The sequence below is a fragment of the Vanessa tameamea genome, chromosome 12 (assembly GCF_037043105.1).
Source record: "Vanessa tameamea isolate UH-Manoa-2023 chromosome 12, ilVanTame1 primary haplotype, whole genome shotgun sequence".
Classification (NCBI taxonomy): domain Eukaryota; kingdom Metazoa; phylum Arthropoda; class Insecta; order Lepidoptera; family Nymphalidae; genus Vanessa; species Vanessa tameamea.
In genome coordinates this window covers 10,180,807-10,200,848 of record NC_087320.1, presented here as the reverse complement: position 1 = coordinate 10,200,848, position 20,042 = coordinate 10,180,807, and the positions used below count along the sequence as shown (strand labels likewise).

General features: G+C 33.5%; 1 protein-coding gene across 3 annotated transcripts in view; it reads right to left on the bottom strand.

Annotated features, from left to right (window-relative positions):
- The window catches only part of Twin (twin), a 191,432-nt gene that overhangs the window by 17,572 nt on the left and 153,818 nt on the right, over positions 1 to 20,042 (bottom strand). For 2 of the 3 annotated variants that reach the window (XM_026629557.2, XM_026629558.2), the window contains exon 5: positions 4,666 to 4,749. In XM_026629557.2, the coding sequence (XP_026485342.1) occupies positions 4,666 to 4,749 (84 nt within the window). The remainder of the gene's footprint in view (positions 1 to 4,665; positions 4,750 to 20,042) is intronic. The other variant, XM_026629559.2, reaches the window with a different exon arrangement.

The window sequence follows — 20,042 nt, the reverse complement described above, 5'->3', positions numbered from 1 at the left end:
ACGACCAGCGGGTTATTTGTTGATTATGTAATGAGAAAGCTTACCGATGCGATCCGAATATTTAAAAAAAATACTTATTATTTAAAATTAAACGTGTCAATAGAAATTAACGTTACAATTTTTCAAATATTAATTTCTTAAAAATTAAAGTCTTTACTTGTTTCGTCGAAAACAATAAAATATCGATATAATTATTATTTATAATAAATGTCAATAAAACTGTGGTTTTTTAATAGCATTGTTAAGCGGACTGGCAAATGGGTCACATGGGCGATGGTAAGTGGTCACAACTGCCGATAGACTGGCGCTGTAAGAAATTTTACCCATTTCTCAAACCGCCAATGCGCCACCGACCTTGGAAACTACGAGGTTATGTCCCTTGTGTCTGTAGTTACAATGGCTCTCTTGTTATTTCATACGACCTTTCTATGTACTAAAGCTAAAGCAATGAGCTATGATCTCACAAGAAAATACCCAAACTCCTTGGGAAGGTACAAGAAAATAAAGGAAGAAAAATGAGAAGACACATTGGTGTTCAAATGTAAAAGGAGGAAAGTGTTAATTGACTGCGATTTGAAACGAGAACATGAATATAGATATCTAGAGTATATAATAATATATATTTAAATTTAAATAAATTATATAACCTTATAATAACCTGACTGAAAAAAAACGATGTCTGTGTAGACATAGAAGTAAGCAATAGGTAGTTCTCTTTCATTTACATCATACTATGTAAGTTAGGTACAATGTATTATATTGACGAAATAGATACGCCTTATGCAATAAGACACCAGTATATAGAATTCTCAAATTCGTTACGTTCAAATTCGATCAAGTCACTAAATATCGTATTATTAAACTTTGAAACGAATCGGCCTTCTAACATTCTCTTGTCCTGTAACAAATTATATTTTGTTAAGATTAATAAATACTATAACAATAAATATATATTATATGTATCTGTAAACCGAGAAAACCATTTTTGGATGTCATTAATAACCAAGATACATTGCTCTATTCATACAGACGGTAAAAATGTACAATTATATATTTTGTGATGTCAAAGAAGGGTATAAAAATTTGAACGTATACATTAATGCGTGTTTGAAAAAGAGTGCTTTAATGTTCATGTTTTACTTGATGGTAGGGCTTCATGCAAGCCCTTCTATTTAGGTACGACATACTCAACAGATATTCTATCGTGAATCAGCAATACTTAGAATACTTGTGTTCCGGTTTGATGGGTGAGCCAGAGTAACTACAGGCACTAGGGATATAACATCTTAGCTCCCAAGGTTAGTGGCCTATTCGTGACGTAAGGAATGGTTAATATTTTTTAAAACACCAATGGGCGTTCGTGAACACCTACTATCAGTTGGCCCATTAACCGTTCGCCAACCAATATAAAAAGAAGCCCACTTGAATAAAGTATAGGATTGTTTCTGTATAAGATCGAGAGCTCAAACTGGGGCAAGCGAAACTATATTTTTGAAATATTAAATTTGCATTTGTATCACATGTTCGGGGGCGATCGAAAACATCATAAACACAAACAACCTATACTTGTGGGAGCGAATTTCAAAACATTTATTTCCACAAACACACTAGAACAAAATACACACACACAGAAAACAGCTTAAAATGAACAATATTAGGAGGTATCCTCCACATTTTCTTTAAAAAACTCACCTAAACGGAATTTAATCTAACTACGTTTAATTCGTTTGATGTATTTTATAATTTCTGTTCAAGAACTAGAACTCGATATATTTTTATAAGACTATATAGACTTTATATTTCGTCTATTTGATTGACGATTAATGTAATCCATGAATAATTGTAATTGAAATAGTTCGTAGCAACAATGACTCATATAACGATATCCTTTTCGTTTTCCAAATAGCGAACTGTACAAAAAGTTCACTTTGATCACGACGGACAATTGCGAATGTATGTACAATGCAAATAAAATAGTGGGGTAACATTACCGGAAATCTTTATACCTAATTGGTATTAGTTACCACAAAGTAATTAGAATTCGTTCATAATAATTAATTAATCTTTTTCAGGTGTTTCGTTTTATATTTTATATAATTATATTTCGTTTTATTTGTAGAAAATGCAGGCAAATCATTTTTTTGATCGTAATGCATCAGTTTGCGATAATTGTCTTAAAACATTTGAATGAATAGTTTAGAAGATAATATGATCTCGACTACAATTTTATTCCACGAAAAAAACTATGCGAAACGGGTGAAGATTTTAACGATACTCCAAATCTGTTTGGGCCATCCATCGTAGTAGTATCGTTAAAATCTTTACATCATCCCGAGTTACATTGGCTAAAAAATAAAGTAATTAATTAATTCAAACATGATATACATGTTTCTTAATATTTTATGGTAAACATTTCTTATATTAAATCTGAATTTCATACATGGTCTCCCACCATCGATCTTTAGATTTAATTTTTATTAAATTATGTATTTAATAAATAAATATATAGACTTAATAGTACGTACGAGTCTAACCCATTTATTCATACAAAAACCAGCCAAGTTTCGTTCCAGCGTTTAAACTACAAATGAGAAAGTTTACATATATTTAAGGTACGCTTCGTAACTCTTATCACGTTGTATACAATGATACATTCTCATTTAGAATGTATCCAACAGTATAATGCATCTTCGTTCTGAATGCGATCGCTTCAGTGGTTAGACGCAGGATGCAACGCCAATTGAAGATTTAAGCAATTTATGCCTTACGCTCTATTGATCAATTATGTACGCTATCTTTAAGTTGCGGTTGATTTATAGTAATTGAATTTGACATTGCATATTATTATCGCGTTTTTTATTAGATACATAAAGTTAAAACTGACTAATAATAAAAAAGTAAGTATAGTATATATTATAGTAAGCAGAGACGTTCTTCCTTGATCGAGAATACTGCTCCATTATTAATAAAACTAACATCCTGTTATTGGGCCGCTGGTAACTTCCTCCTCTCCTTTTTGAGGTTTGGAGCTGCAAGCTGACAAATACTGCTCTCTGCTGTTCTAACGCGAGAGATATGAAAGATTTTCATATGACACGTAAAGCTTTCTACACGATAGTACCGGAATAAAGAGACGAATTATAAACACAAATAAATAAATTGAATAGTGCATGCCAAATTTGAACCTACAATCTTAGGTTAAGATTAATGTATTCTAACCACTGGGCCATCTCTGCTTAATTATCATCCATACTTTATCCATTAAAAGTAGGTGGATAAACATAAATCTGCCTTCGCCGCAAAGCATAGAAAAGTCCACTGAGTCATCCTGTACAGATAAAACGACGTTAATAGAAACTTTATTTATACGTCCTTATAATACAAGCATACATTTCATTACTTGCTACTTATTACGTTCTTGGAAAGAAAACTCGATTTAAACCACACGTTATTAAATCAATTTTCGATATTCTTTATTTAAAATCACCGTTTATATTATAAAGATGGGTAAAGTCTATATCGATTTAAATAAAGACGTATCGAATTGGACCGAAACACCGAGCAAGATTCCCAAGTCCGCTGTGCATCGGAGCTGAATTATTACAATGATGAGCGAAGTTACGATCAGGATACCTCCCATACATGCGATGTTACCGAACGTGTATGAGGATGTACGGTCTGAGGGCGGTCCCTGCTAGTTTATTTATGGTTAACCGCATACGCCGCACCCATACGTGCCACTAACACATTATTAATGACAGAACTCGTTCTCGATCATTCTATTAACGCTTTTTAATAACATTCTGCGGTTTTATATACAATTAACGTTGTAGATAATTGATACCGGCTGCGGGTGTTTTAATTATTCCATCTGCTAGTTCTTCTATTATATTGAAAAGCTGCTCGAGTTATACAGTTTACCGAAGGAATTATAAATGCATTTGTATGATACGTATACAGTTATACGGTTGCTGTTTAGCTTATATCATTATATTATTGAAATATACTCGTATGTATATGTAAAAAAACTTTAAAAAATACTCCTATTTTTTCATAATAGATTATATTATTATCATCTCTAAGTGAGGACAAATTTTCAGCTTAAGATATTGATTGAAAGTAGTTTGAGAATAATTGACAAAATTCAATCCGATATATGATTAAACAAACCGATGTAACCAACTAAAAGAAAAAATATCCCTTTTATGTGAAGCTTTAATGTTAGGTATTCGTAACATTTATCTCGTCTCGTTGGGCTAGTAGCTCAATCAGCCGATGTCAAGACGTTGGGTTCTAACTCCAGGTCGGACCGAAATAAGTTTATGCGTTTTCTATCGAAATATACTCAGTAACAGCTCATAGTCTGGAATTTGATTGTGTATATACTCCAGTGCCTCGGAAAGCACGTAAAGCCGTCGGTCCTGCGTCTTAATTCTTTTCGGTCGTGGCGGGTTTGCCATTCCATCTCTTATTTTCCATAAGATGGATACAGATATAGAGTGCACCTGTATTTGCGCACACATTCTAGCTCTATAATCTGTCCTACGTTGTTGGCTGGTCTCCCTTCAGTCCGCCGTGGCCGAAATCGGACAGGACGACACAACTTTTATCTCAAAACGTCCGACATTGACACAGATGTTCAAAATAAGAATTCGATGTACTTACAAGTCGGGCGAGTCCTGTTCGGTCGCGTCAACGGTATCCAAGGCCTCTGCGGTGGTTGGGTGGCAGTTACTGTAACAAAATTAACTATTTTGAAATAAACTAGAACTTATTCAAATATGTACATTGATTGATTATTTAAATTGTAAACTTACACCATCAATTTATTTAGTAAAAGCGTTAAGATTGCGTAATTTTGGCAGATTAGCTAATAGATCTTGACCTCTAATAGATAACCTCTAATAGGTATTGACTTTGTAAGAAATATATATTACACACACACACATACATACAAACAATAAAGAATAGAAATGAAATCTCCCAGCCTTTTGTAAAAGATATTTTGTCCCTGTATATAAACTCGCTATATAAGTCTTCGAAAGATTTGTAGTGAACTTTGTCTTCCAAATGTATTCAAACCAAATAACATCAAAATATACTTTATTAAAGGACATTTTTATAACCACTTTGGAATTGTCATTCTAAAAGAAAATAAATAAACCCAAGTTCATAACAAGTATCTCAGTAGTATCTTATCTTTTATAAATTCAATTGCCATACCTTTGTATATTAATTCAATACAATATAATAATTGTGTAGGATGTAGCATGAAAATCAACAAATACAAAAACTTGATATGACATTCAAATATATTAATTGGCAAAGATAAGAGCATAAATTAATTACTATTGTTATAACAAGTTGGAACATAAAGTTGGCGTACAATACAGTCGGTTTCCTGGATAACATCGTACAATCCGAAAAGCCAGCCGAAAACATTAATCGGGTTCGTCGGCTTAGCAACAATACCCCTGTAACGAAGCTGGAAGCATTAATCGAATGTCTGTTACTGTTCAACTTTCGGGTGGAAGCAAAAAATTCATTTGCGATCACCGGCAAAAAGCTACCGTTATTGTAACGAAATCGTAAATCGTGCGTCTGTATTCCTAAGAAGTTATTTGCAATCAATTCCATAGCAATAATATCGTAGTTTCGTATTTCAGTAAGTGGCAAAAAAATTTAATCGCATGGTAAATCATCCATGTTTGATTTATATTAATAGTTGAACGACGCCATGTAAAAAAGTAATACTTCATTCGGTACAGAATAAGGAATCATCTGTGAAATTAAACGTACGATTGTCAAGTAGGTCGTGAACCACGATGAAATCTTTTAATCACAAGTATTCATTGGCTTTAACTAAGCAACTTTGAAATACAATTGGTGGAAAAGAGTAATTACTTTCCTGTCGGTAATTTTCGGTAGAATCTACAGTCTTAAGTGTTTGTAGCTTTATATTTTATTTAATCCTATAAAATGGCAATTCAAAAAAGCTTTTAATAGCCTACTTATAAAGGTGCATTTTGATTGACCGGTTTTAAGAAAGGAACATAAAAGAATACGTCGACAAAACTTTGACGGAATTTTCATCGTTCGATGGCATAAAATAATGATTTATTGCTATTTAGAATTTAAATGAGACCATGACTTATATTTTAAAAATAATAATTTGGCAGAGATTAATGAAATACGTAATTCATACATGACACGTGACTTGACCTCCGAGTATTTTTTAAAATATATTTTTATAAAAAAATGACGAGGATGTATTAAAGCCACGCGCAGCTTACAGGATTTACGTATTATTAAAAATAATTTTGATGAAAAAATAAATATGAAGATACAAAATTCCTGAACACTCTGTTCAGGAAATCTGAGCCAAAGTAAAATCACTTAATAAAGTGCGGTCGTTGTTCTGGCGACATCGGATGTGATGCGGGACATAGACGTAGACGTTCCATTTGTACCAGCTGGCGGTGTTCCCACAGAAAAGCTAAGGTAGAAAAACCTCCAACATGAGTCACTCCAATTCGTCTCACATTCCTTTCGATGATGAAACGTTTAAATACAAAAGAAAACGTCGTCTTAGTTTTTAGATATTAATTTCCAAAATATCGGTAGATTTCATGACAATCTTTTAGAAGGTTTAATGCGTCGAGCATACTAAGTACTAAGTACAAATTTAAGTTATATTTTGAAATGTATTACATAAATACTTATACATGAATACCATTATTCAGTCTAGCTGATGTTTTTGCATGTGTGCTGCAACATAATTAGTGCTAAGAATTCTAAAACCTACCTAGGTGATACTCTGAAACGTACTTTACACATAAACGGTTTTATCTGACTAAAATAAACTGTCTCTAAAATATTTGATTAATAGTATGTATACTGTTAAAAAATCATACTAGCAAACAATTTAAAACAAAACTCATAAAAATGTCTATTGTAGCCTATTTAAAATTAAAAACGAATTAATCTAATACATTAAACAAAAGAACAGTTATCATTTTGATTGACACGAACATAAACTGTGGAACAATGAAACAATTGATGCGTAAGCCTCAAAGCTTGTATATTTTTTAGTTTGCCAAGTTAAGCACCTTATCTGTGATCGTTGTTTAAATCAGTTGTCTTGATTTAAAACCATTATCGTTGTTATTTGAAGCATCGGAGTCGCATGTTTTGTGGGTGTATAGCGGATCGTGTCGCGTTTATATTCTAAATTTGAATATCCTCTAAGGGCTATTACAGACAGATTGAAATTTCTGATAACACTCGTAGTTCGTCGATTGTCGTTTGCAAATAATTAATTGGAGAGTATAATGATAAAGAGAGTTATAATTAATTTTAATGTCATATATCTGTAGTCGGTATTTTATTATGATTTAAGATCACTAATTTTATTATAACTGAGCCGATACTTAATTTCAAAACAAATTGCATTACAAATAATGGATCTTCATGTTATTACACGTATCGGAGATGATGTACGCGTGACGTGTGAACATTCTCGTCGATGTCAGCAAGATTGCACTCACGGCCCTCTGTCAGGCAGCGGCGCGGGCGTCATCTCATTACACTTTGTAATTAGGGCCGTGGGCTGCGAGCCCGGCCCTGCACTAAATCACGACTAGCTTAACATGCGCGACCGCCGTCTCCCGAACGGGCATAACTCGCAACACAATACACGCGTATGGATGTGTTATTGAATATTAAACGCTAAAAAACCTCCGCCGCTCGCCTGATGGATGTCCTTTTCTCATTTCGTAAACAATACAAAAGTCGACGTTCGTTTACATTAGTACAAATATGTTCGATGTTGATATTGAAAACAAATCGCTGAAGCTACAATTTCGTAGAAACCCAAGCGGTTTCCGAGCGCTAATAAGACGGGCTCAAACAAAGTGGTGTTATGGACAATTCGCTGAGTGAAAGTCGAATGAGCACTAGATTGGCCGAAGTCGATAAGCACCGGCCTGCTCTTCACATTGTTCGCGCTCCGATACGCAAGATAAGGCTTTCTCCGCTCATCTTTTGAGAGCTACCGTGAGAACGGTTCGCTTGGTGTGGAGTCGACATCCGCTAAGTAAAAGTATTTTTTTATGAGAATCTATTCTTAGTGATCAATCTCAGTTATAAAACAGCATATTGTACTGCTCAAGTAGAAGCATGGCTTTCCAACCATGGATTCCTAGGTCATATCGATGTCTAGTAAATCATTGGTAATACTGAAAGATAAAAATATATTAAGAATAACATTTATGTTATTCAAATCTATATCTCGCGATAAATGCAAGTTTTATTACATGAAACCAGCCGTATGATAGATGAGAATCCGATAACTCCAGGTTAACCAATTCAATGCAAACATTTTTAGTCCATTGACTAAAGCATCACTGCCAGACGTCGGGGAGCCGATCGAACGTAAACCGGTATTATCGGTTGCATCACATTCTAAGGCAAAAACTTTACAAGCTTGTTTCTGCATACCCTTTTAATAGTACCAGACCTTACATTTAACTGACAGGACGATATAACGGAAACATTTCGAGATAATGATTGCTCAGTGGTGTAATTACTAATTACTGTTTATGTGTAGCAACTTCGGAATTACTTTAATACGAGTGATAATATTCATGACGAATGGCTTTTTATATTTGAATTGATTATGAAGCAAACGGTGAAACATTGAACCTGTACTGAAATAACTAGGTATTCAGTAGCAATTTATAGTTATTTAATGCTTTGTAATATTCGGTCACCTGCCTCTTAAATTTTTATTAGAAACCTTGTTTATACTTCGCACTAAGTTGTCTGGTAGACCTTTTTTAGCTGAAATAACATTTGCTTATATTCTTTTATTCGGTGTAGAGAAAATATTTTTGTATTATTAATATTATTTTACTTAAAATAGTTCATCAGCTAAGTTGATAAGGGTACAAGAAATACATAAGGAAACACTTATCAAGTTTTGTTTTTCCTCCTAAAATACCTCCTGCAAATTATAAAAATAAAATGATTAGTATATTTAATGAAAAACAATATTTCTTTAAATGATGACATATTTGTTTCGAGAAACAAAGTTCAGCGCAACCTTTAGATAAACTTCTCGCTGGAAAGGTTAAATATGAAAATACTTAATTTTTAGATATAACGTACTTAAATTAGAATATTAAATATATAATAGAAAAATATCGTTGACATTATTATTTATTTTGCATTTTATACTTTATCATGTAAAAGCTACGAAGTTATGACCGAGTCTAACAGGTATCCTCGGACAGTAAAATCTGAGACATCAAAACCGAAGTAAAAGATCTATTTTCTTTCAATCCAATGCTATCCGAAAACTACTGAATGTTCTAGATCTTTAATTCAATACTAGTTGTGTTCGCGCTTTCGCTCGCGTTTTAGGGGGTTTTCATGGTTTTTTTTTATGTTAGAGGTGGCAAACGAGCAGGAGGCTCACCTGATGGAAAGTGACAACCACCGCCCATGGACATCTGCAACACTAGGGGGCTTGCAGGTGCGTTGCCGGTCTAAAAGAAGCTTATGTCCTTCCTTGAAATTGAAACTTGATTCATACCAAATTTCATAAAATTCGGTTCAGGTTTGGCCGTGAAAGAACAACAGACAGACAGGGTTAGTTACGCACGTATAATATTATATTATTACAGTATAGATGGAAGCATTACACTTGTTTATTGAATATTATCGAGGATATGAGAAGAACCGACGAAACTAAACATTGTTCCTTACATGCAATCAAATTTCAATTCGAAAATGCCTCGGGTTATCATTTAATTCCTAAGTGTGTTATCACACAAACTAAATAACTTTTAGAACAAAAAAGTACACGTCTTTTCTTTTAATTTAAAAACCGAATTGCTCGATGGTTATTTCTTCAAAAATGACCACTTTTTAAAGCTCAAACGTACGATTTTCGCATTTCAACTATTGCGTATATACATGCGTGCGGAATTCAAATATTTCATCGAACGTCTCACTTTATTTATTGCTACGCGTTAAACGTAAATCTAAATAAAACGTTGCAATATTCTTAATATCCTTATTCATATTCAAGTATATGGATGTGCTAAGTGATATGTATTACGTACGAGCATTTGAAATGTTTTGACATGATGCTGTTATAATAATAACTCAGATGTCAATGACCTGGCATAGCTAATTAACTGATTAAATAAAGTCTAGCCTAGACGTGGTCTGTTTATGTGTAATCGGTATGCGGTCTAATTACCGCTCTACTAGAATAATGTTTCGGTTTTAAACGTGTAGAAAACATTCGATTAAGGGTTCGAAATTATAAACAATTTCGACGAAACGTTCTCAGGTCAATGACCGCGGCGATCTTATCTCCAAGCATCGACTTGTTAAAGTGTGTTATTTTCGCAAAATAAGTATGATGTAAGTCTGTAATCATACTGACGTCATACGTACTTGTTTCAATATATTGAAAAGTATTTTTTAACCGGCGTTGTGGTGGAGTCTTGCTCATTTCATTTGCATTTCGATTATATTTTATTGTATACGAAGAAAATTAATTTGCAAAAAACGCTAACGTATAGTTTTTATTAACTGTTTTTAAATGTAAACTTTATTAAGATATCTACACACTTTTTATAAGTCGTTTAATAATTATTGCATTTTATTATAGGTCTTAAGAAATGAAATTAACCTAGCATTTGTATGGCTTTGTATGGCTAAATTATCGGCTTTACTAATACACATTGCTTTATTTGTTAAACAATATTGTTCTTTTTCTCTCCTATGTCAAATTAATGATGGCAGAAAGAGAGGCATCAGTATTTAATCAAACACCGTTTAAAAATATATATTACTAACTTTATAAATAGAATATCTTTAGAATATGCTAAAATATGTACTCAGCGGTCAAACTTATTTAACAAGTTGAAAATGAACACTAACATTATAAATTAAAAAGTAACTGTTTGTCTGTCTGTTACACTTTCGCGGTCAAACTACTGAACTAAATTTGACGAAATTTATGAAGTAAGCTCAATTCCAAGGAGGTACTACGTAACTTTTTATACCTAACATCTGACTACTAACTCCAAAAACGCGAGCGGGGCTACAGGCGACAAATAGTCTTATATAAATATTTTTACGTACATTAATTTTATGATACTGAGTAACTACTGATTTTATTACCAGTTGTTTTTGGTACTTCCGAAACATCGGTAGTACATTCAATTTAATCGATTCAAATGCAGCTGTATGGGCTTTTCTAATATCTTATATATATATACTTAATTTTTTAGTAAAGAGGTTTGTAACTGGAATAAGTTATGACCAATAACGAGTCATTTAAGTCTTCGCGGCGCGTTGACTCAAATTATTAACTAATTCATAATCTTCCATACAACATTTTTAATAACCTTTACAACCACCGACCATAAATAACGAAACGGTCACCGTTTGTAAAATGCTACCGTGAAAGTATCTTCGATTCAATTATGGCTGTCTCGTTTTAACACAGTACATACGAACGGGATAGGAGTCAATTAAAAAATAACGAGACATTTCGATTTAAGTGCATGCTTGATTCACATATAAAGAATGCATTCGATTCTGCAAACGTTAAACACGGATTGGTTGACGGTAGTTCAAACGGACGACCGATTGATGCAATTGACCTAAATGGACACCGGGATTAGACGTCCTATAAAACGGTAACTGGCAATCTAAATCTCAACTGGCATCTCGATGAAATTCACATTAAATCTAGAGATTTAATTTCTTGCTTAATTTCATCTAACGACATACATATTGTTGACCTGTGGTATGGCTTGGGTGGAGTTTAGGTACAGCACACTTATTATAATTTATTCAATCTCTATCTGTCCATACTTTGTACTGCTGTCTGTTCCGATTTAATTTGATTGGCGTGAGTGAGCCTGTTGAGTATTGCTGCTTAGAGTTAAAATATATGGGTGGATGGTACTTATCCAGACGGTCTCACAAAAAGCCCTACCACCAAGAAGGGTAGATGATTCGTAAGTTATTGTCAGAGCATAGTTTATTTTTAGATTTTTGTCGTAGAAAACTTAAATGTCCGTTGAGTACATTATCAAAGTGTAGCTTTAACTTAATTCGGAAAACCTCCTCACAAGATTTATTAGCATCAATAAAAAAAATGCTGCATTTTCTAGGAAAGCAATCGTTGATATTATGCAAACGAGACTTTGACAAGCAGTCACGTAGATTTCATTGCAATATTCAAATATGCATTGGGCGACGAAGCGTGCGACAGTCACGAACTTTTACTATAGCCACTGGTATGATGACGCCACGATTACCTTACTATGGGTTCGGCCTATTACTTCGGTTCGGACTGTATAGGTATTTTCAATGGTGAACGTTTGTCGCTCGGCTCTAGTGAGCACAGCAGGGGGCTCGTCTATACACTTTGTTACCAACGCTGACGATTAAAGCGTCGAAAAAACACGTACAGTGTTTATTCCAATTTTGTTTATCTGTATACTATAAAAATAATAAAATTTTCAATACGATAAAAGATAATAATCATTTATCAATGTAGTTCAATTCATAGTATATAATGCGATATCTATATTTGTATCAAAGTTGCACGGGACACAACCATTCAATTTTATCTCAAAAATTTGTCGAAACTTTTGAACAATTTTTATATTCGAGCCCACGCGCTGGTGTCCTCTGTGCGACCGTTCACGGCCAAGGCCACAATGATAATAAACACGTCATGATGAACGACGTGCTACTGGTACAAAAAAACCTAAGCGCGCGGCCACGTGGGGATCTTTCGCATGCCTCTGACCAGCTTTAATGACTTGGAAAATTACAATATTACCGACAATCATAATTAATGAAAAACATGTGACATCGACTAACATCTGTTCAAATACCAATCAAGAATCGTCATATGGAAATTGGTAAATGCAAAATGATTACAACAACCGACAAATGTTAAATGTGATTTAATAACACACGGAAGGTAGATTAAACGCAACCATTAGTTAAGGCGAAAGGAATTCGACACGGAGCTATTAACATCCTGTACACGAGGACAATCTCCAGCCGTAATTGAACAACTTGTAAGAAAACTTATCACAGCGAAGGGTCGCAATCGAATGATCGATTGTAGTCGATTGCGGTCCACATAACACACACAGAGTACCTTAAGGTTAGTGTTCCCATACTTGTTAAGTATGATTACTCGAAACGAGCGAACAAGAGGATTCAATTTGTCCACGGGGGAGTGGCTTACATCGAGAAGGGTTTATGGTCAGATTATATCTGACTGACAGATAGCCGCTCTCGTATTCCCATCACGTGCTCCCATTCCTCTAACTTAGTGCATCGTACTTGAAAATGTGCATAAACGAGCGTGTGTGTGTTGAAATGGACGCGAAAATATCGCTTAACCAAGACCTTGGCGATAGGGTGAATGAACTAACAATACACATTGTTTATTTACTCATTACTTATAAATTGTGTACTAGCGGTACATTGGCACAAATAAAAGGAATTTCATAGTCAACGTAGGCTTTGCTCTTATATTCGTTGTCTCTTTAACAAATCAAATAAGGCTCAAGAGCGAAGCGATAACAATGTTAAGACAGAGTCGTTGGGTAAGAGGAAGTCATAATCGTTTACTATATTCAAGAGGGATTTTGTGGGATAGGCAGGTAAACAGTATAATCTTTCATCAAATGTCACAAATGGTTGGGTCGGTTTATTCACGGACGCAGCGTCATGTCGAAAACGACTTTCATTCCAGAGATACGCACGTCCGTATACATTATCTGCCGTATTTACATGAAACATGGAATTATTAAGTGTAAACTCTGCTTAAATAACATGGTTTGTTCTGATGTCGATATCGTTAAGCCGTAGGTATATAAAATAAAATGACATGAAATTTATCATTTACCTAATATGTAGATATGTATATTAAACTTGTAGTTAATTTATATTCATGGACCGAATTGTTGCCGTGCATTGTTCATTTGCCTCCTCCAATGTAGTAGATAGCGAAGCTAAGTAATGGTTCTGAGTCGCCCTGTACGACAAACAAGGCAATTGCTCGGACGCGTAGATGGCTATCACGCACGCTACGTTTAATACCGTCCAACATCGCGCGTACCTCACTTTAAATACTCGGATACCGATGTTAGAAGAGTCCATTTCATAAAGCACATGAATTTATTATGACCCTTATCTCTTCGGGTCTTTACCTACAGTAGTGTTCTAGGTTTCAACACAGTTTTATTTCTTTAGATATATAATATATAAAATGCATCGAATATTCTAGAATCGTAAACTAAAACAACGACAGATTTATGTTATTCCATAAAAGGGGCAAATTGAAGAACGATGTTACGTCTTGGATTGATTTATTTAGTTGGATATTTATCGTAAGCGCGTTTGATTTTAGAACTGGTAACAACATTTTGAAGAGTAGGCCAGAGTGACCAGTTACCGGTGGTCAGTGATATTTTCCAATAAGCGTCGTTAAAACTTTGAGTAAACACTTCATCCGTAACCGCATCGTTACAATCCTTTAGTCATGCGTTAACTCAGCGATCGAGATGGCCCTGTTGTTAGAAGGCGTGAATCTTAAGCGATAGTTGAAATCATCGCGAGAACCTGTATAAGCCAGATAAAAATCAGCCACATAAGTAGCTCTTAGCCTTACAGTGGGATACTAAAACGCTGTTATATAACGAAACAACGGCTACCGAATTAGAACTCCAATCATTTGATACCGAATTGCAAATATGATAGGATCAATAGTATTGACACGTGATCTTTAAAATCAAAATATACCTTAATCAAGAGGAGAACACTATTGAATCGTCAAAATATTAAAATTAATTTAAAGTAAGCATACAGGAAAACTCATGAACGGTGAAAATAAACACGAAACAATTTCCGTTACTAGTAAAAGCATGATCAACAGTAGAAAGTTGAGTGACTGAATAAATTCGAAACGAATTTACCGATGCATTAGCGAAAATAGTGAAATCGGATTAATGTTAAGTAGGACAAAGAAAATAAGCAATCGTATCCATTCGAACTACATAATATCAATACCAATGAAGTCGGTAGCCGTACGAGCCTCATAATTGGCTATGCGTAGTATATAACGCTTTGTGTTATTTATCTATTATTCTCTGTTTTATATAATGTTAAAATGTTCTATACGAGTTACGATTAGACACGATCCAGTGCGTTTTATAAGTAACTAATTTACGTAATATTATTTATAAACATCGTAGGCCCTCCTACTTAAAATTGAGCATTAGTGTTTAATTACACGGGGATTTAAAAATATTAAAAAAAATATATGTATCCGATTTGGTTTTTAATTTTGTTTAATTCGTTTATATCAGTAATCAGGTTTATTTTAAAATCGGTAAATATTCTTTGATCGACGATTCTTTCGAGAGATATTTATCCAGTGAGGATTGTCGGTGAAATTCATATACTGTCCCTACAAACATTTTCATACAATTTCATACATTATATATTAGCTTCAGTTGTATGTAACTAAAAAACTCAACAAAGAAGACGACATTAACCTACTTGTAATTAAAAACCAGCATTAATGAACGAAACTTAGCACTTCGGTAGTACGATCCTGTGAGAGTTTATTTCGTAGTTCACTCATGAAATGTTGACACCCGACTTATGGCGATACTTTGATACGTGTATCCTATAAATGTTATAATGATTATACGCAATGTCGCATACCATATTCTGACATTTCAAGGTCGTGTTCTGCGGTGACTTTCGAGTTAAAGAATACCTCTACTAATATCAATACAAAAATGTGTCATCATCGAATTTCGAATCCCGTTCGAATCGATTTCGAATGTCGTAACATTAGGGAATTTCATAACAAAGGAAAAAAAATTGAATTTTTTTACGAAATGAATTAGAGTTACATTATATTACAGGAATAACGGCAACAGTACCTATTCCAAGAATTTTGTTTTTGTTCGAGGTAGTTTTAGTACAAATATTTATCTCGGAAATCTTTCCTTATAGTTTAACATGGAATAAACCGCCGTAACATTATAACACTGACATTTCACGGTCGTGTTCTGCGGTGACTTTCGAGTTAAAGAATACCTCTACTGATATCAATACAAAAATGTGTCATCATCGAATTACTCCGATGATAGAGCTAGAAGTTGGATAGTGGTATTTTGAAATGGCTACTCGCTAGAGTTTGGCCTCATTTGGTTTATTCTGATGACTCTTATGCGTTAAAATGACAATTTATTTAACTAAAATTCAAACTTGATCATTTTTGAAAATGATAACCCTTATAACATAATAGTAATCTTTATTGTTCTATTCTATTGCATCAAAGACTACATCTTTGATGCCTCCATAGAACCCGAACTATCTGCATAGTAATTATTAATTTTTGTAATTCCATAGTTTCATTAACCAAAATTACAATACAAATCAATTTAAAGGAACCTCTTCGACTTGTCTTGGGAAACCTATGCTTTCCCTTCGATTCAAACGGGTTACGTCAAAAGAAGCGACGCATTGACTTAACCCAGTCCGTCATAAATTCCCTTCATCGACTTCATAGACCAGTTCCAATTTATTAAACCTACTCTATGAACGGTTATTACTTCGGTATAACGAAGAAGATCAATTATTTTATGTACTTCGAACAACCAATATACGTAGGTACGTCTCGAACATTCATTGCGTTGATAAACAAATATTTTATTACGAAAATATTATTCTCAGTCTATTAAGTTATGTCGTAACATTAGGGAATTTCATAACAAAGGAAAAAAAAAATGTTTTTTTTTTACGAAATGAATTAGCGTTACATTATATTACAGGAATAACGGCAGAAGTATCTATTCCAAGAATTTTGTTTTTGTTCGAGGTAGTTTTAATACAAATTTTTATCTCGGAAATCTTTCCTTATAGTTTAACATGGAATAAACAGCCGTTACATTATAACATTTCTTACTTCGTATATAAAATCCCTGGCAATAGGTATACTTCATTAAAGATAATCTATAATTTCTAAAATCTTATAACATTCTTCAATTTAAAATGTATTACCGTAAATTATTTAACAACGAAATATGGAACCGATTTTTAAAGGGCCATCGGCAACACCACTATTACGATAACGGCGAACATAAAGTTAAGCGATATCATTATCTTTGTTTGCTCAGCTTAAAGTACTTTAATGTCAAAACGATAAAACTATACCGCGAGTTACAGCTCGATGAGATTATTGATAATAATCAGAGAATTACATAACAGTTTTTTTTTTTTTAAATAAGGAATCACTTGAGACGTCGGTATAGAATATTGAGAGACGTTTTAACTAAGGCCTATATTCAAGATGGTAAAGTGTAGTGTAAATTAAGTACAACATGTTAATATTACCAGTAAAATTTTACTCGGTGGCTTTGTGCAGGTCCATCTGGGTAGATACGACCCTTCAACAGATATTCAACCGCCAAACAGCAGTCCTCAGTAGGGTTGTGTTTCGGTTTGAAGGGAGAGTGAGCCATTGTAACTACAGGCGCAAGGGACTTAACATCTTAGTTCCCAAGGTTAGTGACGCATCGGTGATGTAAGTTAATATTTCTTACAGCGCCATTGTCTATGGGCGGTGACGATAAGTTACCATCAAGTGCCTATTTGCTCGTCCGCCAACCTACATCATAAAAAAAAAAAAATAATAAAGCCACATCTTTATGTCCCACTGAGAACTAAAGCCTCTAATTCTCTCATTAAGATGAGGGAAGAGAAAGAAGATCGTCCTTATTGGAAAATTATTTCCTTAATGTGATTATAAATACAAATTAAGTATGTAAAAATTCAGTGGTCCTAGCCTGGTTTCGAAACCGCGATCTTTGGATTAGATGGGCATGAGACGACCTTGGCTTCCTCACTCTCTTTTATTTTTTTAATTGGTTTTATTTTTTTGCTTGTGTAGCGAACATATAGAAATATATATATTTTTATTCACATCTTGCAGTCAACACGCTTTAATCAACAGCAACTAATATACTGGTACATTTTTGACAAAAAAGTATTTGACTTTGACTAAGGTGTTACAATGCCAGTAGCAATCCCTTATTTAAGGAATAACTAATATACCTATTTACTCTTTCAATTAAGCTTAAGGCTTGTGTCAGGAGTGGGGACTGTGGGGACGACAGTAGCCCAAGAGGTCAGAATCGACTTTTTATATCGCTAGACGGTCCATAAACCATTGCGCTAGTGATGTTTGAATTTTATAAAAAATATTATAGAGCTTACGTAGGTTTTCGTCAATTTATTGTACATTTATGTTCGTACTTCTCCTGATATACTAACAGACATATATTTATATATACTTAATGCATAAATAACGATCAGTTACAAATAATATGTTACGATAAATAAATTTAAATAAAGTGACATAACTTTTAATAAAAGAAAGCGGTCTAATCAAGATAGATGGCTTTGATAAGTCAATGACTTCAAAGCTATACAAATCGTTAGATATATTTTTTTGAAAACAAAAAACACGCTAGCTCTAATGTATCTTAATGTATTTCCTTAGGCGTGACAGTCGAGATTGATGGTTAGACAGTGAAAGTGACGATCGTGCGGTGACTACGAACTCGAGTCTTGCCTCTAAGCCGGGGTCAATTTAAACGACTGTCTTGTGTCACAGCTCCTGCACGTATATTTATGTTATAATAAGTTCTATTTTTATAAAACCACAGTCAGAAAGGTGAGAAACAAAATAGATTTTTGGAGATCGAACTCAAATTTGCTATTTTCATTCATACAGTACTCTCGTCACGTAAATAGTCTAAATTTAGAGCAGATTAAACTGTGAAGCGCAGCTACTTATGTACCTGATAAAATTACATACTATAAAACTTCCTCCGAAACGCGTTGCATCTTCCCGTATAAGTTTAATGTACGGTTTATTAGATTTCACAATAAGGCATTACAAAGTACACATCTGCTCATTATTATTACTTAAACATATAATATGTATAGATAGGATATAAACACACGTTTTGCATGACATATTATTTATCCTGGTACACGCAAACACTAGTACTATAATACATAATAATTAAATATGTCTATGCATCCGTTTCGAAAACGCTGTTTGTATTGACATTCACAAAGCGTTTTGTTTCAAGACTTCCTACGTTGAAAAAACAATATTTGAATGGATTACCTTTTTAAATTCGACATGTGTATTATCGCTTTAGCGTATACCCAAAATAGTATAGAGATAGTTGGCTATTAATAGAGTCGTGACTGCATTTTATATTTTTAAGAACGGTCATCACTGCTTTTGTTCTAAGTATGTTTTTTTTTATTTACGTCGTTCTTTTTTAAGTTTTCGCGACTGATAAAGATGAAAGGAAATCATTTGTACTGAATTTTTATAGCAGCTTTATATTCGTTTGAAATTCTTAAAAATTCATAAAGTATTTTTTTATTTAAAAACCATGGAAATGCCTAGCATTTTTATCTGGGTAATATTGTATATGGATATTATTTTAATATTAAATACTCAAAGTTTTACTTACGTTATGTACCAAGGAATGGTAACGTCAGTGACGCTCTATAATATTTCCGAAATAAATTAATAATTACTCGATAGTCCACTTAAGAAATCAGAAAATGTATTTATAACAATAATAAAATTATCAACATTTATTATTAAATATGAAAGCAGTTGAAAGATATTTCGTTGTGTGATTAAAATAAACATTCAATTAATTAATTCCAGGGTACTAAAGGGTATTTTCGTATGTACATATATAAGTGCTTGGCAATTAGTTGAATTCGTCATAACATTATATGAAATATTAGAACATTTTAATATTAAAACATTTGGAGTTACATTTAAACGAGGGATGTTATGGAGCTCCGTAACCGTAACCGAAGCCGAAAAAAAAGGTATTTATTATACTTTAGTTTTACATAGTGTCATAAAAAAACCT